Below are 27,037 nucleotides of genomic sequence, written 5' to 3' on the forward strand. Positions count from 1 at the left end.
TCTTTTTTTAGAAACTCTCAGTTCATATTCTTTGTCCCCCCCTTTTTTTTTCCAACTAGATTTTGGTCTTCTCAACTTTTGAGTTTTACTCTTCAGGCCTGAGAGCCTAAAAGTTCAGTGTGGCAGGAACACAACATCCAGAAGGGCTTTGGATAGAGGGGTGGTGAATCATGAAATGCCCTGTAAAGTCTCTTTGGTGTGTATATTGCTTCTGAGTTTATAAACTTATTTTACATGTAGAAATAGGTAATCTTTCAGGGATTTTTTTAGACGCAGTTCCTTCTGAAGTAGTTAATGGAGGATCAACAGAACAGTTTAATTTGGAAAGAGGATGAGAGGATATTGGCAATATTCTGTTCTACATAGTAAGTGAAAGATGTCTGTCTAATGCTCTGATTTTGATCATGACCAGGTCTATGTAGCTATGTAATTAATTTTCATTAGTTATTGTTAGAGTTTTGCCAGCTACGATTTCTCACTTAGAAGAAAAAAAATGTTCTTTTCCCTTGTTACAGTAAACAGTTCAAGCTGACCCTGGGTTTCCTCATCTTACTTCTGTGAAGTGCTCAGCAGGACTGTTGTAAAAGAGCAAACCGGTTACGCAGGCAGCCTCCAAGGCTAAGTGCTCCCCCAGCGGCTCCTGTGCTGACCTCACTCAGAAACATGCCCAGCGCCACCAGCACCAGGCAGTGGAGGGTTGCTTCTCTGTGGGCTTCAGACTGGGAGTGTGCGTGCTCTGTGCCGGTCTCTCTCTCTCTCATTTCTCCTCCTCTTCTTTCCTGCTCCCTCTTTTCCTCCCTGTTTTCTCCCCAGCCTCCCACTGCTCCAACCCTAGCTGGTTAAAGGAGAGTACTTTTCCGTGGGTCACTTTCATTGCTTTTATAAAACAGATTTTGAAAACACGGTGTCTCCACACCATGCATTTGCACAGTCCCTATAAAGAACAGTATGTGAAATGTGGAAGGAAGAAATCAACCCCGGGACCAGAATTTTTATTTTGTCTTATTGGTTTTAAGATGGTATTTTCAGTGTGCTCCACAAAGGTGCTTTAAAGTGTTCTTATTAAAGCATACTCTTTTCTCTGAGTTTTTAGTAGAAATCCCAACAATTTGTATTACACAAATAAACTCCCTGGGTTATGATTAAGCGTGATGGACATTTAAACATTTGGACTTGACTTGTCTTCCAGAGTTCTGTGGTGAAGAAATTCCCCCAAAATGCTGTTGGGTCCAAAACAATCAGACTTTCCCCCCACCTTTGTTATATTCTTAGTGAATTCTTATTTGTATCACTGGCTTAACTGCCCTACTTAAATCTACGAATTGAAGTAATTCCAGGCTTTTCTTACTGTTGTGGGCCGTTCCTTTAGTTGACTTGCAAATGGAATGGTTGTGTAAGAGAAATGTTTTACTCTGAGCAGTACTGATGTGAAGCACGCTCCTCTCTTCTGTAATGCTACCATTATGCAGAAAGCTGCAGGCTGAAGGGAAGATGGGTGGCTTTGACAGTAGCCTGTGCTTGGGAGTGATGATTCTGCACTCAGGATTAATTCTTTCTTTACTTGCGTGTCTCTCACCGATTACAGAAGGCCAAGAGCTGACGTATTCAAGATCTTGGAGATTTTGGAAATAGGCAGACAGCTCCTTTTGAAGCCTGGCTATTTGTCTTCTTAGAAATAGTACCATGAGGCAACCTCAAGGCCATGCAATACTACTTTATTTTGTTTTCAGATATTGTCTGCATTATTTTTGATGAGAGGCAAAGAGCCACTAATGAGGCATTCTAATTTCCTTAAATTTACAGTCTCTGGAGTCAGTTTGTCTGGATTTCTAATCCTGACCCACCCTATTACTGTGTGATTTTAGGCAAGTTACTTTTCCTGTCTAAGCCTTAGATTCCCCTCTGTAAAACTGAAATAAAAGTTGAACCTGCCTCCGATTGGGAGGATTAAATGGGAGGGGGTTGTGGAGAAAGAACATGCATGCTTGGCTTATTGCTGCATCATGTGTACTCAGTAATGTTAGCTATTGCCATTATTGCTAGTCAGATTTTTATTACTTTAGATTTAAAAGTAATTCATCTTGTGTACAGAAAGAAATAGTTGGGAAAGTAAATGTGTTTCGATTAAAACAAATAATTTGTTTCTCTGTCCTCACATGCAACGTGGGTAGTGTGTCAGTGACCATCATTTTCTTGGTTCAATGAGTATGAAAGCTTTCAGCAGTGGGGAGGAAAGTCCCAGAAAATGTGTATCAGGTTGCTGTTTTCATGATGGATCACAGCAGGAAAGTAGTTTATATTCTTCCCTTAAAATGAAAGAATACTATTAATTTTGAGCTCTATGGAAAAAGAAACTTAAAAAAATTTTTTAAAGACTTTATTAGTTTTTTAGTTTAGCTAAATGCTTTTAGATTTCAAATAATGCACATGGATCTAAATTAAATATTAATGTGTCCCTTCTCAGGATTAAACTTAATAAAATTATAAAAATTAGTGTCCATGCAAGTTTAATAAAAGAAAAAGAATATACAAGTTGCATATTAAGGCTGTATTGAAGGACAGCTGACCTTCCTCTTACTTCCAAGGGCAAACACCTCAGTTACATATGTATGCTTTGAGGATTTTTTTTTTTTTTAACTTAGAACAGAATTCCCCCTTTTCTCTTTTTCCTTTTGAAAACACAAATGAAATACAAGGTCTACTCTTCAACTTGCTTTCACCTGATGATATAATAAAGATTACTATGAATTAGCACTTACAGATTTATCTTGCTTTTTCAACAGCTAATGGTACTTTAGCTGCAGTCTCATGATTTATTTAACCAGTCTCCTTATAATGGATGTGTAGACTTTTCAGGTTTTTTGCTTTGTCAGTAAATCTTCCATGTGAATTTTAAAATGTGTGTGTATTTATGTATGTATATATATATATATATTTATATATACACACACACGTATATGTATATGTGTGTTTGTATGTAAATATGTGTTTGTGGTGCAGGTATGTGTAGGAGAAATTCTGATGCACATTTAAATTTTTAATAGCTGTTCCAGTGTTGCAGTGACAGTTTCATCAGTGTAGACTCCATCAGCAGAGTAGAGCTTGCCAAATTCCCCATAGTATCATACTTTTTAATATTTTCCAATTTGATATGAGAACAAAGGATCTTAACTCATTTTGCATTAAAAAATCAATGAGATCAATGTATATCAGGATAAAGTCCTAATAGAGCAAAGATCTAAATGTAAAGCCATATGTGTATTAAAATAAAACATGAGTGAATTTCTTCGTAATTTGGGAGTAGAGGAAACTTTTAATTAAGACTTAAAATCCAGAAGCAATGAGAAAAGGTTGATAAATTTGATATCCTGGAAATAAAGTATGAAGAAACTATAAAAACGTAAAATGACAAACTGGGAGAAAATATTGTAACTTCTGTTACAGACAAAAGATTAACATCCTCTGTGTGTGTGTGTGTGTGTGTGTGTGTGTGTGTGTGTTTATTTGCGTATATTAGTGAATTACAGCTTAAGATGAAAATGACTCTTGTAGCCCCATAGAAAAATGGGCAAAAGATATAAACAGACAGAAAATAGGAGGAAAAACAATATAATCCTGCAACATGAAAATATGCTCAACTCCTTCATAATAAGAGAAATGCACATTAAAAGTGCACTGGCATCCAGTTTCTCACCACGTTGGCAGAAGTACAAAGGTTTGATAGCACGCTCTGTGGGCAGTGCTGTGGGTAAGTGGGCAATCTCTTGCATCGCTCATGGGTTTGCAAATTGGTGCACCGCTTATGGAGGGAAATTTGACAGTAAGTCATGAAATTACATATGAATTTATCCTTTGACCCAACTGTCCTGCTTTTTGGACTTGGTTCCAAAGGTAATCTGGGAAAAATACAACAAGATATATGTGCAGTGCTATTCATTACAGCACTGTGTGTAATAACGAAAGACTGTAAATAATCACATCCTGATCTTCCGTCTGCCAAGCCTGGAGTGGGTAGCTTTCACACCAGTCCTGATATCCCAACTCTGGCATTAGCTGTATTTGGCTTATGTGCAGCTGATTTTCAGCTGCGTTTCAGGGGTTGACAGTGCTGTAGGACAAGCTGCACCGTGGGTAGAACTCTATTTTGGGTCCTCTCCAGGTCTGTGTCTCCAGTATTGGTGCCTTCTTACTGCCTTTCCCTTCCTTGGTCCATTCTTGGCCATCTGCCTAGTCCTGTCCCATAAGTGCTCTTCTCTAGGACTGCTTCCCCCTCCCAGGCACTGGGGAACCTGACATGAATGCTTTGATTCAGGCAAGACCATAAGGCTTTAACCTGCTCTTACCACATACTTAATCCAGTAACCAGATTGTCTACTATTGGTAGGATATTTGAACATTTATTTTATTTTAGGTGATGAGGTTCGGAAAGGCAGGTCTCCTGGTGTTTCCTGATTGTTCTGGATGGTGCCACTCTAAGGTAGACATGCCAAAAACTAGCTTATTTCTTCTGTTTCAGATGCATTTCACCTCCACCCTGCCTCCTATATTAATGTTTGAACTTGGGATGCATCTTAAAACTTGATGAGTATAGTGTTCCACCTCTCTTGAAGCTTTTACAAAGTTGATGGTGTTTCTTATAGTTGATGGCATCTGAAAATCCGGGAAATGTGTTCCTAAGGGGGCAAAACATGAGGGATAAACATTCCTTACTGGCGAATAGCCATATACGATTCTCCTCCTCACTTCCTTCTTGTGGTGAGTTTTTCTGTGTTACTTAAAAATCCTAAAAAAGGGCCTTTGCTGAGTGATTGTGGGCTGGCACAGAACAAATAATTAAAACTGAGAAAGGAAAATGAAAAAAAATGTGGAAGATCGTCTTGCTTTTTTGGCAACAATATTAATATTTATACAGATACCTTTCTTGAATTCTTAGCAGTTAACACAATTGATTACTCCTTTTTCAAATACTTCCTTCTCTGGATTTCTATGACACCAGATTCCCTAGTTTTTATCCTCTTATCCTATGGCCTATTCCTTTTCAATATCCTTTTCCCACCTCAACTCCTCCATCAGACCTTTAAATGACTCAATGTCCTCCCCGCCCCCAACATTATCTTCTTAAATTAGTGCGTCCATTCCTGTAAGTTCAGATTTTTTTTTTTTTTAAGGGTTTTGATTTTTCCCAGTTGTATCTCCAGCCTGGAAGACTCCCATGAGCTTTGATTTCATCATATACAAACAGCTGATCAGTATTTCTAGTTGAATATTTAATAGGGCTCTCAAACATAACATGGCCAGAACAAAACTATTGATTCTCGGTTCCCCAAATCTCTCTTTCCAAACTGTCCTCATCTCAGTAAATGGTGCTGCAAACAACCGATGCTCAGGCCAGAATCCCTTCCATGTGCTTAGGAATCCTACTTGATTTCTTCTTGCATGATTCATATGTAATTTATCAGTGAGTTCTCTTGATTCTGCCTCCAAAATCTACATCTGTTCACTTCTCAGCCTCACCATTGCTGTAACCCCAGTCCCGGTTACCATGTCTTTCACTTATGCTTAGACCAGTGTGTCAGCTTCCAATTGGCTTTCTTGTCATTACTTTTTTCCCCACTTCTTTTACTCTTGGCCCATCTGTAGGCTCTTCCTCACAGTATTTCCAGAATGGTATTTCTGAGTAGAAATTAGTTCATGTTTGAAACCCAGTGGTGACTTCTCATTATTCTTAGAATAAATGTAAAGTTGTTAACTTAGCAGCATCATCCGGTCCCTGCCTCCCTCTGAGACCTTTCTCTCCCCGCTCTCCCTGTGTCCAGTCACACTGGTCTCTCTTCCTGGAACGCGACAAGCTCTGTCCTGTTTCATGGCCTTTGCACTTGCGGCATTTTCTCCTTGGAATGCTCTTTCTTCTGATCTTTGCATGGCAGATTCCTTCCCATTATTTAGATCTCAACTTAGATTTAAACTTCTAAGGGTGACCAACAACCCCACAATTACTCTTTGTTCATTACCCTCTTTAATCATCCTAATACCATTGACCGATACCTGAAATCATCTTGCTTGTTTCCCTGTTTTGTTTGTTTTCATCAGACTTCCTGTTTAAGGCTGTAAACTCCTTGAGGGTGGACACCCTTTTCACAGCCATATCCCTGGTACCTAGAACAGAGCCTGGCACATAGTAAATCCTCATTGTGTTTTGGTTGTTGACTGATTTATGCTTGTAAGTAGTCTTTGACAATATTAAATAAGATGTATTAACACAAAACTGAGTTGAGAAATAATTGGATAAGAAACTTCTGTGTTCATTGGAGAAAGGAAATTCTCTTTTGGGGGGTGGTTACTACAAAGTTAGGTAATTTTGTGGGCATTTTAGTGTATTCACAGGATTCCTGTGGGTTGCAGTGACTGGATCACCAAGCATAGTAGTCACTCTATTTTTAAAGTCAGTACATTTCAACACTGGCAAAATTCTAGACAAAGTAAAGTCATTTGCTTTATATGTTGCTGGAGTTCTTGAGTGGGCTTTTTTGTTAGAGGTGTGATAAGGGTTGTCTGATGGCTCTAAGGTGACCAAGGAGAAGAATGTGCTAGGATACAGAGTTGGCATCTGGCATGGATTGTCCTATATTTTGATTTTTGTTTGTTTGCTTGAAATAAATCTGCAGTTGCTATATTGTTTATCATTAGCTAACAGACATCCGTGTCTTTATTCTGTGCATAATACATTGCTCATAGTATTCCTTCTCTTTCAAATTTCAACATTCCTTCAGTAAATATTTAATGAGTGTCTGCCATGTGTGAGACACTGTAATAAGTGCTGGGGATGTAGCTGTGAATAAGACAAAGTCTCAGTCCTAAATATTTGTTAAAGAAATTGGTGACTACCTTGAAGCTTACTTCAGAGGATCAGTGTGGCCTTCAGAGCTTTAGGAAATTGGTAGAAGGCATCTAACAAACCATATGCATGTGTTCCCACACATTATCCCATCTTCTTCTTTTTTCTTCTACCTACTTGTGCATTGTTTAGTGTTCCATGGTCACTTGAATGTCTGTTCTGTACCCATCCCTGTGTTAGGACCTGGACATCCTGAGAGCAGCAGATAAAAATGTTGTCTTTAGTATCTCTTAAGTAGTAATAAAGACAGGCTGGAAAAATGAATTATCTTAATACAGAATTGTGAAGTGTGAGAACAGTCTATTACAGGATGCAGAGAAGAGGCATCTAACAGACATCTAGGTGAAGCTGAATGATGAATAGGAGTAGGCCAGGTGGATGGCAGAAGGGTAGGAATTGTCATTCTGTGAAGAAAATAAAGGTTTTTTAGGCAAATGAAATAGTGCGAGCTTGAGAAATTCAGTTTGGTGTGTCTGGAGGAACAGATGACTGTAGGGAGAAGTGAAGACTGAAGTTGGGGAGATGGAGATCTGGATAGGTCTTGAATACCAACTGGAAATCACTAGTAGGAAAAATTACTATGATCAGATTGATATTAGGGGAGTATCTTTTAGGTGGCATCGTGGGGAATAATTTGGAGGGAACTAGAGGAAGTAGGTGAATACTCCAGCATTTCTGAGTTTGAGCAGGCAAGTGACGTCATCAGGTGTATGTTTCACAAAAGACGCTCTGGATTGGGGAGGTCGACTACGGGTAGGGGTGGGGAGGATGAATGGAAGAAGTGAGACAAGTTAGGAGGGTCCAGTATTCAGCTGACACTCAGTAATGAGGCCCTTCCCTTGGCTTGTTAGCATTTCAAGAAGTTTTGGATCTTACCTCTTTATAAAAATTTTTTACTGTTTTTGTAATAAAATGCGGGAAGAAGTATTGCCAAGTTACTAGGAACTTTGCTGTGCTCGCCGTTGCGCTCACATAGTGCTCTCACCTAAAGCTCCTTCCCAGGGAGAGAAGGTGCACACAGACATCCCTGTGTCCTTAATTCTTCCTGTCTTTTGGCCTTAGCTTCTGTTCTTACTGAAAGACCCTTGAAAGTGCTGCAGTTTTCAGTTTGGGTTTTCCTTTCATTGGTGTAACCCTGTTTTCAATGTGTAAGTCCTTTTAGGCGGCAGGGCGGTTTTGGAATAGCATCAGACATTACAGGCGTTTTCAGATTCATTTCGGTAAACAAGATGAGCTTACGTGATTGGTTGCCTTGCTGGTGAGTTTAGTATCTTATACAGCAATATCCAGTCAACTTAGAGAAATAAACGGCTCACTTTGATGTAAGTCAGTATTTTTTTCGTGGAAGACAGATTATGTTTTTAATAACTTCTCAAGCTGAAGAATGTTCAGTGTATGATAATACATGTGCCTGAAAAATAAGAACACACAGACCAAAAAGGAGTACTTAATTTCATGTTGAGATTCGGCCAATTTCACTTTAGTTTTTGGAAGTTATTAAATACTCACAGGATTGAAAATACAGGAAGAAAATGCTTATCCTCTTTATATTGTAAATGGGAAGATACTAGCGCAGGTTGTATATTTTAATACTTATTTCTCATCACTGTTTCCATATTAGAGGAGTTACCTACTGCTTTGTAATTGCCTGTTTACCTGATTCTGTTCGCTAGCTCTCTCTGCTCTCCCCCTGTGGGCCCAGTGCCATCTGAGTAAGCACTTGGATATTTTTGACTGATGAAATGTGATACTTACTTTTCTTTTTCATATTTATGTTTTTAATAGAAAATGCATCAGACGCAGATTTATGGCTTCTGAACAGTTGTACTGTAAAAAATCCGGCTGAAGACCACTTTAGAAACTCAATTAAGTAAGTGGAAATTGACTTTTTTTTCTTTTATAAGTGACATAAGAATTACTTTTAGGAAATTAGCTTTTAAAAGATTCTTAATATTACAAATATTCAGTATGTTATCAAAGAAAGTCAGTTGGACTTTTAGCATCATAATGTTTTGAATTTATCTAATAAAGAATGAAACTTTAATGTAGATTTTTCTAATAGGTATTTGAGTATGTGTGAAGTTAGCTAATAGGTAATTTGAATATCTGTTAAGTATTAACAACATACTCTTCCCAGGGAATCCAGTCCATACATTCTGGAACAATCTGAAACAGTCCTTTCCTCTTTTCTCCTCTCTGCCCCTCAGCACTGTTCTGGATGCTAATGATGTCTGGCCATCAAGGGAATTACAGTTTATCAGGGGAAATGGGCATATAATCCTTGGCTCTTGCTTTGTTGTTCAAGTTAAAATGAAAGAATTATCCTTTCTCATATCTGCTCTGAATCTTACTCTATCCACCTTTTTAGAACCTTCATTCTATAAATTGTTGCCTCATCTGTTTATATTTTCAACCTCTCCAACTGCACTGATGTCTTTTTATTGGTATTTAAACACGCTCAGGTCTGATTAGCTCCGTGCACCCCTTTTAGCTATTGTCCTATTTTTCTTCTTGCCTTTCCCGAGAAACCTTTAAGATTATCCATTTCCTAACTTCACTCTCAAACTCACCCCCTACCACATTGATTTTTACTGTGAAATGTATCTTACATAAATGAGTTTATGAAACATGTACAGTTTAAGTAAGGGTAATAAACTTAACCCCCCACCCAGCGTAAGAAAGAAGGCATAGTCAAGACCTTGGAAACTGCTGTGTGTTCCTTTTTGTCATATCCCCAGAAGTAATCTTTATCCTGACTTTGGTGAGTCATTCCCTTCCTTTTATTAGTAAATTTGTCGTCTCTTAAATGTACCTCTAAACAATGTGTTGTTTAGTTTTGCCCTGTTTTAAACTGTGTTTGTTGGACTTACACTGTTTGTGTTCTGAGATTTGCTGCCTTTTCTCAGCATTTTGCTTTTAGATTTATCCACGTTGATGGATGTGAAATAACGCTGACCATTCATAGTATTTCCTTAAATGAATCTGTTAGTTTATCCACTTTATTATTGATAGAGTTTTGAGTTTTCCCAGTGTTTTGTTTTCCTGTGCAGTGCGTCTCTGAATATTTTGAACATGCTTTCTGGTGGACATGTGTCAGAGTTGTTTTAGGATATGTACCTAGGAGTTGAATTATTGGGTCACAAGTGTGTACAGTTTCATACTTTGCTTGGTAATACTGAACTCTTTTCCCAAATGGATGTGCCAGGTGTTCACTCCCACCAGTAACAGATGAGTGTGGTTGTTCTCCATTCTTGCCAATACTTGATATGGTCAGACTTCTAACTTTTGCCAGTCTGGTGGTGGCGATGGTACTTCAGTATGGTTTTAGTCTGCATTTCCATGATGACTAATGATGTTGAGCATCTTTTTTATATGTTTATTGGCCATTTGGATTTTCCTTTTCTGTGACACAGCTTTTTGAATATTTTTTCATGTTGACTTGTCTTTTTATTATTTGTGGGAATACATTATTTATAGTCTACATACAAATTCTTACATGTTACACATGTTGCAAATACCAATTGTGGTTTATCTTTTGACTTTTTTTAATGGTTTCTTAAGATGAAGAGAAACTGGTTTAAAATTTATCCTTTGGATCTGTGCTCTTATTGTTCAAGAAGTCTTTCCTTAACCTGATGTTGTTAAGATATTTTCCAATATTTCTTCTAAAAGCTTCTTGGTTTTTACTTCTTACATTTAGTTTTATAATCCATCTGGAGTTGATTTTTTGTGTATGATGCCAGAAACGGGGTTTTATCTTATTTTTCCTGTAGGCACCAGATTTTTCCAGTATCATTTATTATTTTCTGTTTTAAAAAATATGTCCTTCTCCTTATATCTATGTATTACCTGCTCTGTCATGCACTGAGCGTCCAGAGATGGTTGGGTCTGTCCCTGGGCTCTCTGTTTGCTTCTGTTTCTTTATTCTGGTGCTTATTCCACGCAGTCACAATTAGTATAGATTTATATGAAGTCTAGATATTTGATAGTGCTCATGCCTTTTTGTTCTTCTTTAAGAGTGTCCTGGCTTTTCTTTGCCCTTCGCCCTTCCATATGAATTTAATGTAAGGTTTTAAGTTCAACAAGGAATACTGTTGAGATTTTGATTGTGATTACATTGAATCTGTTGATGCCTTTGAGGGGAAAATTGGTAGTTTTTACATTTTGATGTTTCCAATTTGTGAATAATATATTTGGGTCTTCTTTGACTTTCTAAGGATTTATAATTTATTCATGTAGCTCCTACAGCATCTTTTTGATTTTTTTCTCTAACGATGTATGGACAACCAAATTGTTCCAGTATCATTTATTTAAACTATCCTTTTTCCTTTTATCTGTACAGTATTTTTTATCCTTATACTATTGTAAATGGTAATTTTAAAAAAAAACTCACTTTCTAGTTATGTTTACTCCCTGGTTCTCGAGGATTAATTCTTGCAGCAGTGTGAAAGATGGTTGGGCTTAAGGAAGGGTATGATCAGGAGTCCATGTAGGGCAGAGTTGGAGTAGCAGTCCAGATCGTGATGGCCTCGTTTCAAGTGGAAGTATTCAGAGTTGGAAGGAAAGAGTTGACTTGAGAAAGAATTCTTTATATTTTCAACATTATTGAACATGACTCCCAAAGTCTCTGACTAGAATGAAATAGGGAATTCCAGAAAGGGAGTTCAACTTGAGGGAGGACGTGTTTTAGTTTTGAACATGCTGTATTTGAAGTCACAGCTAAATATTGTAATAAAGCAATGGATGATATTTGATCTTTATCGAGTGTCTTCTGTGTGAATGTTAGAAGTGCTTTGGATCAATTGTATATTACCTAGCTTAATTCTTGCAGTCTGTCCATGAGTTGTAGATTCTTACTCTATTCCTGTCTTCCAGATGAAGCAACATCTGTTTTACAGATGAAATTCTCTAAGGCTGTTGAGATGCAGATTTTATATTTTTTCCATAGAAGCGATAGTTGAATATGATGGCATCTTCAACTCAGAAGTTATGGAAGGAGCAGAGAAGTTATCACCTGGATGATGATGGGGGCTCAGAAGAGGGTAGTGATGTGGGATGGAACAGCAGAGTTAGGGTTATGGTTAGGAGAAGGGAGAATTAAACCAAGAGCAGAGCATGATGTCTGCCAGGTGCTGCTCATTGTCAAAGCACGCTTTTTATTTTATGAGAAGTCTGTCATGTTCCCCAGTTATCTACTTTTTTTCCCCCTATAAGAAAGGCATATAAAATATAAAGATATTTTAGTGTTACTGATACCTGCTGAGTAAAGAACCCAGAGAATTTAATTTCTGTGATTATCAGTTTTATAATGTAATTAATGGGTACACTTCTAGACTATTTCTAAAAGCTGACTTAAAAACTGAAATGTAATTTGTGTCAATGGGTTTTCTTATGTATAAACTGCATTGTGAATGTGGTTCAGAGTAACGATACAGTGTGTGAATGATTCAGTGAGGTGATCACTTAAGATATGTTTGTCATTTGACACTGTAAAGCTGGTGGTTGGTGAGCACAGATTCCTTTAATGCACTGTTCTGCTTGATTGAAAGAAAATTTAAAAACAGTATTACAGGTATTTTTTTAAATGGCTTTGAAGGCTTTTGATAGTCATAACTAGTCCTTGTTAACATAACACCTAAACTAACATTTGGTTTGTTTCCAGAATAAACATAATCCTGTAGAAGGTGCAGTAACAGTTATCACTGAGAAAACATCAAATTCAGGTGACATTTATACATTTAAAGACTTTCAGTGACAGATTACCTACTCTTGTCCAGTGTTTTGCTTTATTTAGATGTTTCCCCCTTGTCATCACCATCTCCTAACAAAGCAAAACCGAGATGAATGTTCATAAACTTGATTACACCTGCAGTCACGCTACACGTTTGTCTTCTCTCAACCTCTAGCTCCATCCTTTCCCTTCAGCCTCCTCACTGGCATGCATCTTTTCCCGCATGACAGTGAGACAACATTTGAATTCAAGGAGAGCCTGATAGGGGGTTTCATCTCTCCTAGCTCAGTTACGCCTCTTCCCTTATGCTCAAATTCACAGATTTACGGCACAGGCTGGGAGCTATGTTTTTTTCTAACCCCCCCACCCCCTGCCAAATAATGGTCACTTCATGTTGCCACTCATTTCTGAGTGATTGTCATTGCTTCTCATCATCTGCTTTTGCTTCTCTTTCAATGTATTCTTGGTGTTTAGTAGTTGTTTGTCTATTATCAACTCATTTTATCTCTCTTGAGCCACCAGGCAGTGGACAGTCTTGTTTTAACAGGAGTAAAGAAAGATAACTCTGGGAGATTCAGTATCTTTCACTTGATAAATGCAGTCTCTCTTTGATTAAGATCACAGAATTGTGAATTTGTGACAAGACAGTCATGGGCTGATTTTTTTTCTCTCTTGGTGGTGGTGGTGGTGGTGGTGGTGGTGGTGGTGGTGGAGAAAGGTATTACTTTTGCAGCTTCACAGTATAAACAGTATTGGGGGGCAGTATTATTTAACCGGCCACAGGTAATATTGGCTTAAAAATAGTTTAAAAATTTCATTTCATAAACTAGTGCTGGTAGTAAATCATTCTATCTTAACATAATTGCTTAACCTAGTCAAAGGAACATACCTTATATGAAAATGTACTTCTGTTCATCTGGAGGCTGGACTGCTCAGTACTTCATACTGACTTTCTACTGGTTGATCTAATTACTAACGTTTTTATAGTGTTTGCATTATTGATGCTCAGTTTGATAAAAGAGTAGGAGTTTTAAGTAGCAAAAACGGAGTTAAGAATCATTTTTTGGGGGGCTACCTTTTGAACTTTGAAATCTTTTTTTTTTTTACATAATATTTTTATTACTGAGGATTTTTTTTTTTTTTAGGAGGATGTCCTCTTTTTGTGTGGGGGCAGTTTGGGGGAGGTAATTAGGTTTATTTATTTATTTTTTTAATGGAGGTACTGGAGATTGAACCTAGGACCTCTTGCATGCTAAACATGCGCTCTACCACTGAGCTATACCCTCCCCCCCGAACTTTGAAATATTAAATGCTATATTGCCTTTACTAATTTTGGAAAGATTGCTAATGAGCCCCATGTTTTGTGATGGCAGCCTGTGGTAGGCATATGCTTTCTTCTTGATATTTTGCCAGTTGCCCTGGCCTTGTTTTATCCACTATTACCATTTGATTTAGACAATATGGCCTTTAACTTGAGGGGTTCTTGAGTAAACGAAAAGAGATCAAAAGTTTCAAAAAAAATTTGCTCTTAATGAGAATATCAAACAAGAAAACTCCTTTGGTTAATGCTTCATAGAAATGTGGGATCTTTTCCATGCCACCTGAAGGAGGTCATTCAGAGGCTGGTGAAAATAAACACGTCTTGTGTGTTCTATATAAATGACAGAAAGAATAGCCAGCTTGCTTTGATCATGGACTGTCAACCTCTCCTTGACCTTGTGTGTTGTTAACCCAAATAGGCACTGTGGTTTAGCCATACTGATAGCAGATAGACAGGAGTCACTAGTTCTTTGAACTACCTTTGCTTGTAGAAATAAATGGTAATGTTGAAGGGATGGTTTAGATATCTGAGTGAAATTACTTGAAAAGAACAATGGGAGTATAAGGAGAAGTGGACAAAGAAGAAAAGTGTGTGTTGAGACAGAGGATAATCTGATATCTTACGTCTGTAGGAGTGCTCTTTTTATAGCATTCTGTTGATCAGACATAAATTACTGAATGGCCACTCCTATTATGAAAATACTTTTTTGCTTCATGTGGATTTAACTTTAAGCTCTTCATCGTAAATTGAAGTTGGGGGAGGTACCAGAATATTATTTCAACTTGAATTTGGAAAATAAATTGCTTTCAAAAAAGCTGGCTTATTAAGAACAGAGAAATGCTTTCTCTTTGAGTTAGCAATTATCCAGTTTAAAGGGAAAAGAAAACTAGACTGGTTCTATTTTTAACTAGATTTATGAGTAATCAGGTTATCATTCTTTTTTTAATTAAAAAAATGGGCACTGGGTGATAAAAATAACAGTGAGTTTTAGTTTGGCCCTTGTGCAAGAAACAGGTTAGATAACACAACTTGTGTAACTAATTTTTAGTGCCATAGGCTGTGGATGTTTCTGTAAACATAGATATTTTAATTTTGGCTTTTTTAGTTGTATGAAAGGGCTTTAGTTTGGTGTCAGTTTTATGTTCTTCTTTACAATGTGAGTAGCAGATACAGTAACTCATCGTATGCTTTGACCAGTCACAGTCTTCATGGTTCCAGCTATTCTTTCCCACCAAAAAGTTTTCCTCTATATGGGAAGTTTGTCCAAATATTGTACTGTTTGACTTAACATGTATTGTCCATCAGGTTTTGTATAATGCAATGGTTTTTCTCTAAACAGTGCTATTCTTAGCATGAGTTTACATTTACTCCTACATTTTTTTCTACTTTTACTGTTCAGATACTATCTGTGTGCTTATTACTTCAAATTTATGTTTCTGATACTCCTCTCTCCTTCCAGAAACTAAGCTTGTACGTCTAATTGCTTCCTGGATTTAGATGCCCCGTTGACTGTTGACGTCATTGCTTCGGAACCTCTTCATTATCTCCCTCACCTTTACCCCAGCTGGGGTTCCTATTCGTATTGCCTGTCTTGTTTGGTTGCATAGTCACCTATCAGATAGTCTGAGAGTTTTCTTTGACTCCCTGTTTCCCTCCCTTATTTTCCCCATCCTTAAGAATTCATTCTCCTTCTAAAATATCTTTTCCTTCTTCCCTTTGACCTCTTCTTCCTCTTTGGTTTTGCCCAATGTTATTAGTATTTTATTGCTTCTTGGAACCTGCAGTGAACCACTGTGTTCTCATGTTTCATCAGATTGCCATGAACTAGGAACCTGTCTTTTAACTTTAATCCTTTCTATTTTAGTAATGGGCCTTACTATCTCTTGCTCTTCATATTACACTAGAAATTTAGCTTGTTCTCAGCTGCTTTTCTGTTCCAGGTCAAACTTTCCCCTCCATCACACCCTGTAATGGTCTCAGCTACAGGATAAGATAGAATTTCTTAGTGTAACAAGGTCTTTGAAAAAATCTGTTCCTTGCCTACCTCTCCAACTTCTCTTCTCACCATTCCTCCATAGAATTTTACTTCTCACCTAAATTATATTTTTCCAGGCTCATAATGTGTTTGCATGTTTTTCCCTCTTTTCTGGAATATGCTTTCCCTTTCCCCCAAATGGATGCATGTGTGCATGTGTATGCATGAGCACGTGCGCGTACACACACACACACACACGCGCGCGCACGCGCTCATGCATCTTAGGTAATCCTGCTTGGCAACCTAGTCATCTTTCGGAACTCATATCAAAGGTAATATCATCTGTAAGGTTATCTCCCTTCTAACTCCCACCCTTTACCTCCAGGTACACAGAGGTAAATCACTTCTTTATCCCATACAAACATCCATTGTTGCGTATCACATTTTATTATTTGTTTACATATTTGGTTCTCTCCTAGATTGTGAGTCCTCAGGTCAGGTAATTGACCTCAGGAAAATCCTTTTTTATGGAGTCTTAACTTTCTGACTCTACCATGTAATGATTTTCCTTTTCTCAGGAAACAGATACCGTTAATAGAGGAAGACTGTCAGCTGTTCTGAGAAGAGGCTCCCAGGGCCCCTGTGAATCCCATGTAGAGACAGGCTGTATATTTGAAAAAGGGGAAAAAACATTCTGATTTTCAAAGATCGTATTAGAGGGCTCTCTTTTTAATAAACCTTTTTTTTTTTTTAATGTTTTGTTTATAAACTAGGAAGAAACCTGCTCCTTGTTGTCCTAAATGAGACAGAAAACTTGGTTTGTGACTGATGGTCCACAGGTTGTTTCCAGGGGCAAGGAGTAACAGAAGTATCTCTTCTCCCTTTCTTGGAGTATTGCTCAGTCATCTGGCAGACGCTCAACTGTGAATGGCTGGACCCTGTTCTTCCTGCCAAACTTAGTGAGCTGGGCCTGCTTCAGGACTTCGACCATTGGATTAATTGAAGCATCTCGTCTTGAGTCAGAGGGTAGGAAAGGTGTAGATAAAAACCAGGTAGTGTTTGACCTTGCTTTAGACACACAGTTATACTCAACATGTATTTGTACAATTAGGTTGAACTGATTCTTCCTTTTTTGGGAAGAGAGCTTAGTTAGCATTAATCTGCTACCAGGGTGTTAGCAAGTCATGGTTAATGTATAATTTTGTGTTAAGTATATTGTTAATTATATAACTATATTAATATCACAGCACTCATCTTACATCTGAGTATCAGATTGTCCAGTTTCAACGAATGGGCAAACAACATCAAAAACACAAAGTGGGGGAAAAATCAACATGGCTATCATAGGGTGTTGGAAAGGCTAACTTGCTGTAGTACAGGATCTTTGTGAGGGGAGTCCAACAGTAAGATCTCTGTGGACAGTGGTGTTCACTCACTTGTTTGCTGGGGGATCCTTGGTCTCTGGAACAGTGCCTGGGAAATAGTTGGCACTAAGTTGTTTTTGTTGAATTGAAAGCTAATTCGATGGAGACCAAATTTCTCTGGGTAAGTTGCTGTTTATGTGTTAGGTCTTCTTACCGTCTGCCATATGTGAATTTGTATCGTTCAAATCTTAAGTCATGGATCTGTTTAGTCTACTTTCCGTTGTCGCTAGGACTTTGTCTTGTTTTTCTCCCTGTCAGCTAGTCGGGGGTTAATAATGGTATTTGAGGAACATGCTTGCTGGAAACATAAATGAAGAGCTCTCTGTTGATTCCTAAAGTGAGGGGTGAGAGTTACATAATTCAGAGCAGATTTTGACCATTTCCTGCTACAGGCTTTCGTTGCTTGCTCCTTACCCGTGGAAAACATGGGGATGAGTGGGAGTGCAGGGAGATTACTATGTTACACATCCCAGTAAGAAATTTGATAGGGAATAAAGGAGAAATTATGTTTTAGGGTTGAATTCCTGGTTGACTTAAAAAAAAAAAAAAGAAGAAATAGTAAGATTTACAGTTGAAAGATTAGTTACTTAATTTGCAAATCAGGAACAGAAAAAGCAGTTTAGATGTAGTAAGTCTTTTTAAAATGCAAAACTGAGTTTCATAGCTGTCTAACATCTTTTTGGAGAATGGGATTTTGCATATTTCATGATTACTGTTAAATCAACAGTTGCTTTGTTTTTGCCATTTTAAGCAAGAGAGTAAGTGAAAGAGGTCAGTGTATTATGTACTGGCAACAGCTGGCTGATAGCATTGAATACTTACGTAATTAAATATATGTGTTGGCTATTGTCCTAACAGCTCTGTAGGTGGAGGCCCCAGAAAGCATGCAGAAACTTGCTTTAGCAGGATTAAAGAAGAAATCAACATGATCTAAGCCTGTGCTTTCAGCCAAGAGTGATTTCCTATTGTTTTGGTTTGAAAGACATTCTACTTATTCTTGGTGTGTGTGTTTATACAACAGCAGACCAAAAAAAAAAAAAAAAAAAAAAAAAAGACACTTGTATTTTTTTTCTCCCCTTATGCTCTAAGTGTGAAAAACATAATCTTAATTTTTGGTCACTCAGTAGGGTTGTTTGTTAACTGACAATAAATGAAGTAAAGAAGTATGACCTTTAAACCCCCAGGACACGATACTAAAATATTAAACATTAACTGTTTCTGTTTCTTTCCTTATGGTTAGAATTAGAATTAGGTGTCCTCTGGTCCATATTAAAATAGTGACTTTGATTTTACACTACATGAAGGCATGGTTGTCTGTGATCATGGGAAACTGGATAGGGGTGTCGGTGAAGGATAAAAAGAATCCAAGGTAAAGTGTAGCTCTGCCTTCATTTAGTAGTCTTATCTGTGGATGCAGATTCTACTCAAAGTACCCTATGGTTACCTCTCTTACTGCTTTTATACCTCAAGGGCTGAGGCCAGTCCTTAAGGCACCTTTTTTTTTTTTTCATTTTTATTATGTGGAATTGTTACAGTTTGACTGCATATATATAATATATTGCATGTAAACACATATACAGAATATACTGCACATATTTAAAAAAATTTATATATATGTACTATTCATTGCTTCTAAGAACGTTTAGAGCTTTAGCTTTTTAAACTTATATAGTTATCAAAAGAATAAAGCCAACCACAAAATAAGAATTAATTTAAAAAGATACACACACCCCACTATTTAACAGCAACATTCTTTATAATTGCCAAGATATGGAAGCATCCTATGTGCACATCAATAGATGAATGGATAAAGATGCAGCGTATATATGTAATGGAGTACAACTCACACGTAAGAAAGGATAGTTTGCCATTTGCAGCCCTTCATTCACTGTTTTTTTCACTTCAAAAACCAGAATTTTATAACTGACATAAACATTTCCATTGCATCAAAAACAACAAAATACCTAGAGATAAACTTAACCAAGGAGGTTACTTACACTCTTAAAAACTGTAAAACATTGAAGGAAATTAAAGATGATACAAAGAAATGGAAAGAGACCTTGTGCTCTTGGATTGAAAGAATCAACAGAACAAAATGGCCTTAAGGCATCTTTAAGTACAGGCTCTAATGAGTGGATGGTACCTTTGTGGGTGTTAGAAAAGGATGCCAGTCCTTGTAGCCACAGCCTGGCACAGCTGTGTGTGGCTGCCCATACAAATAACCATGTATTTTAATAATCTTTTTGTCTGTAAGCCATTTCAGAGTTCCTTGGGGATAGCCACTATGTCTTTTATCTGTACCCCAGCACCTAACACAGTGGTTGACAGTAAGAGTTGAACAAATGAGTGAGCCAGCTCACGTGTTAGCTTTCTCTGTATGTTGACTCTCCTGAGCCCTTCCACCCCCTTCCTCTTTCAGAACAAGTGTCCTCCTCTGTCGCTTTTCTTAGCACCTTTTCTGTATCTCTTTTTTTTATTATATTGCATTACTTAGAAATGAAATTCAGCTGCATGTCATAGAAAGCCCTTAAATAAGATAGGGGGTTTATTTTTCTTTGTGTAATGCAAAGTCTGTAGTTGGGAAGTTTACTGGCTTTAGTTTACCAGGTCAAGGATGTGAGGGCTGAGTCTCTGAAGTTTCATTGATCTTTGCATTATGATGTAAAATGATTGCTACTCCTCAGCCTTCATACATACCTCACAAAAAGGGACCAGGCCAGCTGAGTTTGTCCCTCCTTTAAAGGAACTTTATAGGAAGTCCCACACAAAATGCTGTGTTTGCATCTCATTGGCTGGAGCCATATCATATGACTACGTCTATTTGTAAGGGAGGTGAGGAAATGTGGTATATTTTCATTTATTTCAGACTGGTCACGTTGTTGCTCCCAACAGACTAGGGGTTCTGTTAATACTGAAGAAGGGGAGAATGCTCACTGGGTCTGACTTGATGTCTCTGCTACAGGGCACAGTCTTGGGGGCAGGATATGTATTTTATTTACCTTTCTCATTTATCAGGACTACAGTTATTGGATGAGATTCTCAACATATTTGTGAACAGATGGCCCTGCTTTCTCCTGTTTACTTTATTCAGAATGTTTAAGAAACAATGTAGTTGACATTTGAGAACTTTTCTTCTTTTTGATTACACAGAGCTGTCTCTAATGAACTAATGACAATAACAAAATACACTCGAGAAGCTCATGGCTTAGATATTGCACAGATAATAATAAAAAAAGAATAATTGGGATTTTCATATACTTTCCACTCTTAGGATCTGCAGTGACCATATTTGAAATGGAATCTGTATCTCATTGTTTCAGATACCCAGTTCTATGATAATAATAATTATAAACCTGGTTTAGAAACTAGAAATTTTCAAAGAGTTTAGCCAGAAGATGAAAGCAGAGTTTAAAATTATCACAGAAGGTCTTAACCAATTGCAAGACAGGTTGAGACTTAAATTCATTCTATAATTGTTAGAAAACAGTATTTTATATAATTCTAAAAAGTTTATTTCAGCTGAGAACAATGCTTCTTTTTACTCAGATGGAAAGTTGGTGTTATACAGTTATGTTGAAAAAAAAAATGGAGGATTAGATGTAACCAGTGAAAAGCTAACCAAAGGGAGGAGTCCTGTAGAACTTGCTGTAGATCTTCTGTAGCTTGGCACCACTGGATGTTATTAGAGGAAAGTTAAGAGTATCCAGTTCTCATCCTAGAATGTGACCTGAACGTTTTTGCATCATTGTCTTTTTGTGTCCCTACAGAGATGCTCTGCTGAGCCACTGATACAAACTGCCGAGATATATTTATGTTCTAATGGCCCATTCATTAGTGTTGTTCTTCATTTGGTGAGTGAGTGTGTGTGAATATGAATGGGTCTGCTCTTCTCAATGTAGACGGATTAAGAAAGAAACTGACAGAATCACATGATACGAAATATTTTGGGAAAAAAATTAAGGTGTATATCAAGAATCTCTTTTACAGTATATTTTAGAAAACAACAGCTCATCCTTTGTGCCAGCCAGTGATGCACTTTCTAGCTCATAAATTTCTTCTCTGCTATAAGAGAGATCACATAAGCAAGTTTATAGCAACAGTAAAAAGTTTAATTTGGTGATTTCCTTAAATGCCTGTCAATAGTTTGATAGTTACTGCAGGGAAAGGCTTGTTTTTCTTTAAATGAGAAAATGTTTTGAGACAACTTTTTTGTTTTTTTGTCATCCATAGTTGAAACATTAATTTGCTGTTTTGATGTTTTTACTCTTTTAATAAATAACAAAGGTTTTGGTGTCATTTAAAAGTGGTAATTTTTAGGTGGTGCAAGTATAGCTCAGTGGGAGAGCATGTGCTTAGCATGCACAAGGTCCTGGGGTCAATCCCCAGTACCTCCATTTTTAAAATATGGTAATAAAAAATATATGAAAATGGAACCCATGGATATTCCACTGAGCAAATCCTGGGTGTATGGTTCCTTGAGTATATATTTCTGATCTGCTCATTGTCCCACTGCCTGAATAACCACGGGCCACAGTTAGAGCCTTGGAACTCTGTGTTAGCGAGAGCACAGATGCAGTGGAGACCTGGGGTCTTGCGAAGAAGGTGCACTGTGCAGGTGGGGTTAGAGGAGGGCCCTTATCAATAGTCCTAGTGGGGATGGAGAGGAGGGTCAAAGATCTAGAGTCTGGGAGTCTTGTCTTCTGTAGGCTTAGGGCAGTGTTTCTGAACGTTAGCAGACCCAGTGATCCTTTTGTATAACAAGTGTTTTGCAATGTACCCTTTATTAATTCATCTGATTCATGATTAAAATTAGTGAAATAAAATTCATTACTACACACATAATTACAAATAACACAGTTGCTCTGAATATAATTGATATAGGAGGAAATAAATAGAAACATCGATGCTGTAATATATTTTTCAAAATATAAATGCTCAGGTACTAATATGCTGGAAGACCAAATGAAATCTCCTGTATGCAGAATTACACTGAATGTAAGAGTGACGAGTTCTGTCTGATGTGTGTGTAGCCTTAACAGCTTAAATACCGAGAATGACATTGCCCTAGGGATGTGCCTTTCTGGGATGAATGACAACCCTTGGTAAAGTTCTTAATGAAAGGAAATATGCTTTTCCTTCCATTTTCACGAAAGGTGAATACCTTACAGTGTCTGAGAAGTCTGTCGTGATTATGTGTAAGATAGAGTTAGATTCTGGGGCCAAATAGTATGTTTTTTCACGTCCTTGAATGTTCAGTGGGACATTGAGAACTCATGCAGCACCTGTGGAATTCTTTCTACAGGACATACGTGCATTAGAAAACATCCAGCACCTCTGACTCCTGCCCACTCAATGGCATTTGCATTCTCCAATCAGTATCACGACCGAAAAGATTTTACAGATTTTACCCCTAATGATTATAATTTCTGTATGGCCTGAAACACCCAAAACAAGATTTTAAAAATCTATAGTGGTTTAAAAAGATATATGTAATTAATATACATGTGTATATATATATGATGTATATATAAATATAAATGAATATATATGAATAATTTCAAAGAGCTCCTTAAATGAGATAGCTTAATAGAAAAATCTTCAAAGGGAAGGCAGTTAATGCAAGAAGAAATGCAAATGACAAATAAACAATGAAAAGATTTTCATCCTTACCAGTAAGTGGTCAGAAAAATAGAAATTAAAATAAGATACTGTTTCTTGATGGATAACTCAGATTGCATTTTTCAGTAGATCCGGTGCTCCTAAGATTTGGGGGAAATGTTTACTCTGATAAATTGCTGGTGGAAGTTTGAATTATTACCGTCTTCTAAGAAAGTAATTTTTTGATAGGTATAAAAATTGAAAGTATATATGCCCCTTGACTTAGCAGTTCTGTGTTTTATGACCTCCTGCAGATATAAAAACACTTGTCTGCAAGGATAGGGATGTAAAGTCATTTATTGCATCATTGTAACACTTCTTGCTGTTATAAATAACAAATCTTACTCTTCTGTTCCTTACTTGTCCCTCCTTCCCTCCTTCCTTCAACTGTGTACCCTGGAATAATTCCCTACAGGTATATGTAAAGCTTCCTTATTCTTACATTTATAGAGTCTTAGAATACTTCTTTGTGCTCTTATTTATTTATGGATTCATAAACATTCTATTTTATATACATGAAATATTATTTACTCATCTATTGATGGACATTTAGGTTTTTCTATTAATTATAAATATATTTATAAGTTATATAAATATATAATATTAATATATTTTACATAATGACTATTATAAATATTGTTTATAAACGTGTTTTGACTGGAACTTTATGTAGAGTGTTAAAGATTTTTGTTTTACCTTCCATCTTGAAATGATACCATACTGAAAAGTTGCAAGAACAGTGCAAAGACTTACCGTAGACCTTTCACCCAGCTTCCTCTAATGTTTAAATGTCTTACGTTACCATAATGCAATTATCAAACCAGGAAGTTAATATTGATACAGTACTCTGAACTACTATACAGACCTTATTCAAATTTTGCCTCTTTTTCTGGTTCAGGATTCAATTTAGAATCCTATGTTGCATTTAGTTGTCACATCTCACACGTCTCCGTCTCTTTCAATCTAGGACATTTCCTCAGTCTGTCTTTGTCTTTTATGACATTGACACTTTTGAAGACTATTGGTGATTATGTTGTGAAATATTGCTTAATTTGAGCTTTTCTGATATTTCCTCACGATCAGATTCAGATGTGAATGCATTATCAAGAATACAGGGAGTGATAAGTATGTATCCTTCTTAGTGTGTCATACCAAGGAGATTCAGGATATTGTTATATCTCTTCTTAGTTAACTTTAACATACAGTAACTAGGTGTTAAATTTATTTACTTAAGGTGGTGGCTTTTGTCTTTCTCCGCTGTAAAGTTACTGTCTTCCCCTTTGCAGTGACTATGTGATACTTTACTATTGTGCATACACTTTCTTGTCATGCTTTCACTTAATTTATCGTCCATTGATTGTTTTTGCCTATAGCAATTAATTCTATTGTATTTATCAAATGATGTTTTTTCTGTTTCCATCATACCATCTACACTGATTAACTGAAATCTTAATGTGAGGAAGAGCTGACTCTTCTATCTTTTTAATAATGTCATTAAGAGAGTCAAGGTTAATTATTTTAACCTTGGACATAATCCTTTACTGTCATTATTTTATTACTCAAATTGTTCTGGATTTAGCCAGTAGGACTCCTTTAAGTTGGCTCCTTTCTTCCTGGTGCCACAAGAGTCCAGGCTCATCTTACACTTTCCTTGCTTTCTTCCTGGAATGAGCCACTTCTCCAAGGAGCTCTGGTTCTGTTCATTGGTGAATGGTATAAAGAAACCTGATCTGAGCACTAGGTATGCTCCTTGCTACTGGAATGTCATTGCATCTAGATATTGTTAGTGGACAGAGCTAGGAAATGTATGTATGCAAACATCTATATCTATTTATCTGTATATGTATTAAAAAGCATAAGGTCACACTCTGCCCTTTGATTCTATTTCAGCTGCATAGAATTTCTTTCTAGCCTTCCTCCTTTTCTTGTACATAATCCGTTCTATAACAGTGAGAAACACAGCTCTCATTTTTTACAATGTGTTTGTTACTTGTTTAGTCCTACTAAACGTATAGAGTAGTTTCAGAATTACCTATCTTCATGTGAAAAAGACATTTTAGTAACTAGAATATAATGTTTGTCTTAAATTCTTTTTGTCTTTAATCTTACATTATGTAGTTCAAAGTTACTTAGGTTAGTTCTTACTTTTGCTGTCCCATTCAGTGTGGTTATGTTATTAATTTGTAGTTCAGTTGGGTTAATTTGTTACAATTAGCGTTTCATTATGGATTCTGCTCACTTCCTGTCTGGTTAAAAGAAAATTTTTTTGAGTACGTGAAACATTAGCGCGATTCTCAGAACTGGACTGAATACTCAGAGCTGTGTCACTGACAGCTCATCCTGTGTCTCCTGCCCATTCCTTGTCTTACCATCCTCATCCCACCTGTCTCCATTGGCTTCTGGTTTATTCTTCCTCTTTTGTACACATAAGCACAAGTCAGGTTGTGATTTTTCTGTTTCTATCATACCAGTTACATTTATTTATTTAAAAATTTGTTTTAATTCTTTTTTTTCTATTTTTTGAAGAATGATATTTATTTAGGGTTTTTTTTTTTTTTTTTTTTTTTTTTTGTAGGGGCTAGGTAATTAGGTTTATTTATTTCTTTATATTTAGAGGAGGTACTGGGGATTGAACTCAGGACCTCATGCATGCTAAACATGTGCTCTACCACTTGAGCTATACCCTCTCCCTCCTTTTACATTTATTAATTGGAATTTAACTATAAGGAAGAATTGTTTTTTTCTCCTTCATCTATTATTTAATCATTTATTTATGTAAGCATAGGGTCGTGGTTATTTATTCTCTGGGTCCATAATCCTGTAATTCACAGAATAAATATACAGAATTCTGTATGCAGAATTCATGTACATTTTTAAAAGTCTCCCTCGAGTTTCCACTTAAATAATAGCATATTCTAACATTCTTTTATTCTGTGCTTTTCTGTGACGTATTCTGGAAACTGAATCAATTGATGGAGATTGTCCTCTCTCTCTTACAACGGCATAGTACTTCACTGAATGGCTATATCATGGTTTATTCAACTACTTTTTTGTGCATGTGGGCATATACGTTGTCTCCAGTATTTTGTGGTTCCAAATAGTGCTGTAAGGAGTAAACTTTAGTACATATATTTTTGTATTATTGGAGGTGTGTCTTGAGGGTGAATTTCCAGAGTGGAGGTTGCTAGGTTGTAGGGTAAGTGCTTCCATAGATATTAACAAAATACTCCAGAATGGTTGTAATGATTTGTGTTCTTACTAGCAGTGTATGAAAATTGCGTGTTTCCCCATAGCCCCTCAAACAGAATGTTGCTGTTATCATCCACTAGAATTGCGCCACTCTAGGGGAGGGTAGAGCCTCAGCGTTTTAGTTTTCATTTCTCTGCTTGTCAGTGAGTTAGAACATCTTATATGCTTGGCCATGTCTTTCTTCTCAGTCATTCATGTCTTTTTCTAAGTTTTTTATCCATTGTCTCAATTTTTATGAGTTTTTAGAGTGTTGCAGATAATTGTCTGTGATATATGTCATAAACACCTTCTCCTAGTTTTTCAGTTATCTTATGACTTTGCTTATGATGTTTCTTGACATGTAAAATACTTTTGTTGTTAAATTTATGGGGTTTTTTTTTCCGTTTCTCCTGAATTTTGAGTCATAGTTAAGTTAAAGCCTTTCTGTACACTAAGGCTAAGGAGACATTCACTTGTGTTTTCTTCTAATACTCGTATGTTTTCTATTTTTTCCTTTTTTTTTTAAAGAAAGAAAAAGGATTTTTTTCCCTGATTCGTGTGGAGTTTATGCTAATGTATGATATAAGCTAGTTAATTGAATTAAGATACTTAATTTGTCTGAATAGCTACTTAACTGTCCTAGGACTCTTTACTGAAAATATTTTCTCTACCCCAGTGTTTTGAGATGCCACTTTTATCATATATTAAATTTCCAAATTTATATAGGTCTAATTTGGGTTTCTTATTTTATTCCACAGGCCTGTTTGTTTATTTATGTTTCTGTGAAAGTTTTATTTATGAGTTG

The 27,037-nt window shown here is 36.7% G+C and overlaps 1 protein-coding gene across 7 annotated transcripts in view; it reads left to right on the forward strand.

Moving 5' to 3' along the window:
* CDKAL1 (CDK5 regulatory subunit associated protein 1 like 1) overlaps window positions 1–27,037 on the forward strand; it is a 721,376-nt gene that overhangs the window by 81,147 nt on the left and 613,192 nt on the right. For all 7 annotated transcript variants that reach the window (XR_004313468.1, XM_032462575.1, XM_014557197.2 and 4 more), the window contains one exon: window positions 8,681–8,765. Coding sequence is in view for 6 of the 7 variants with exons in the window: in XM_032462575.1 (XP_032318466.1) it covers window positions 8,681–8,765 (85 nt within the window). In the remaining variant the exon portion in view is untranslated. The remainder of the gene's footprint in view (window positions 1–8,680; window positions 8,766–27,037) is intronic.

Source organism: Camelus ferus, chromosome 20, assembly GCF_009834535.1.
Source record: "Camelus ferus isolate YT-003-E chromosome 20, BCGSAC_Cfer_1.0, whole genome shotgun sequence".
NCBI classification, from domain to species: domain Eukaryota; kingdom Metazoa; phylum Chordata; class Mammalia; order Artiodactyla; family Camelidae; genus Camelus; species Camelus ferus.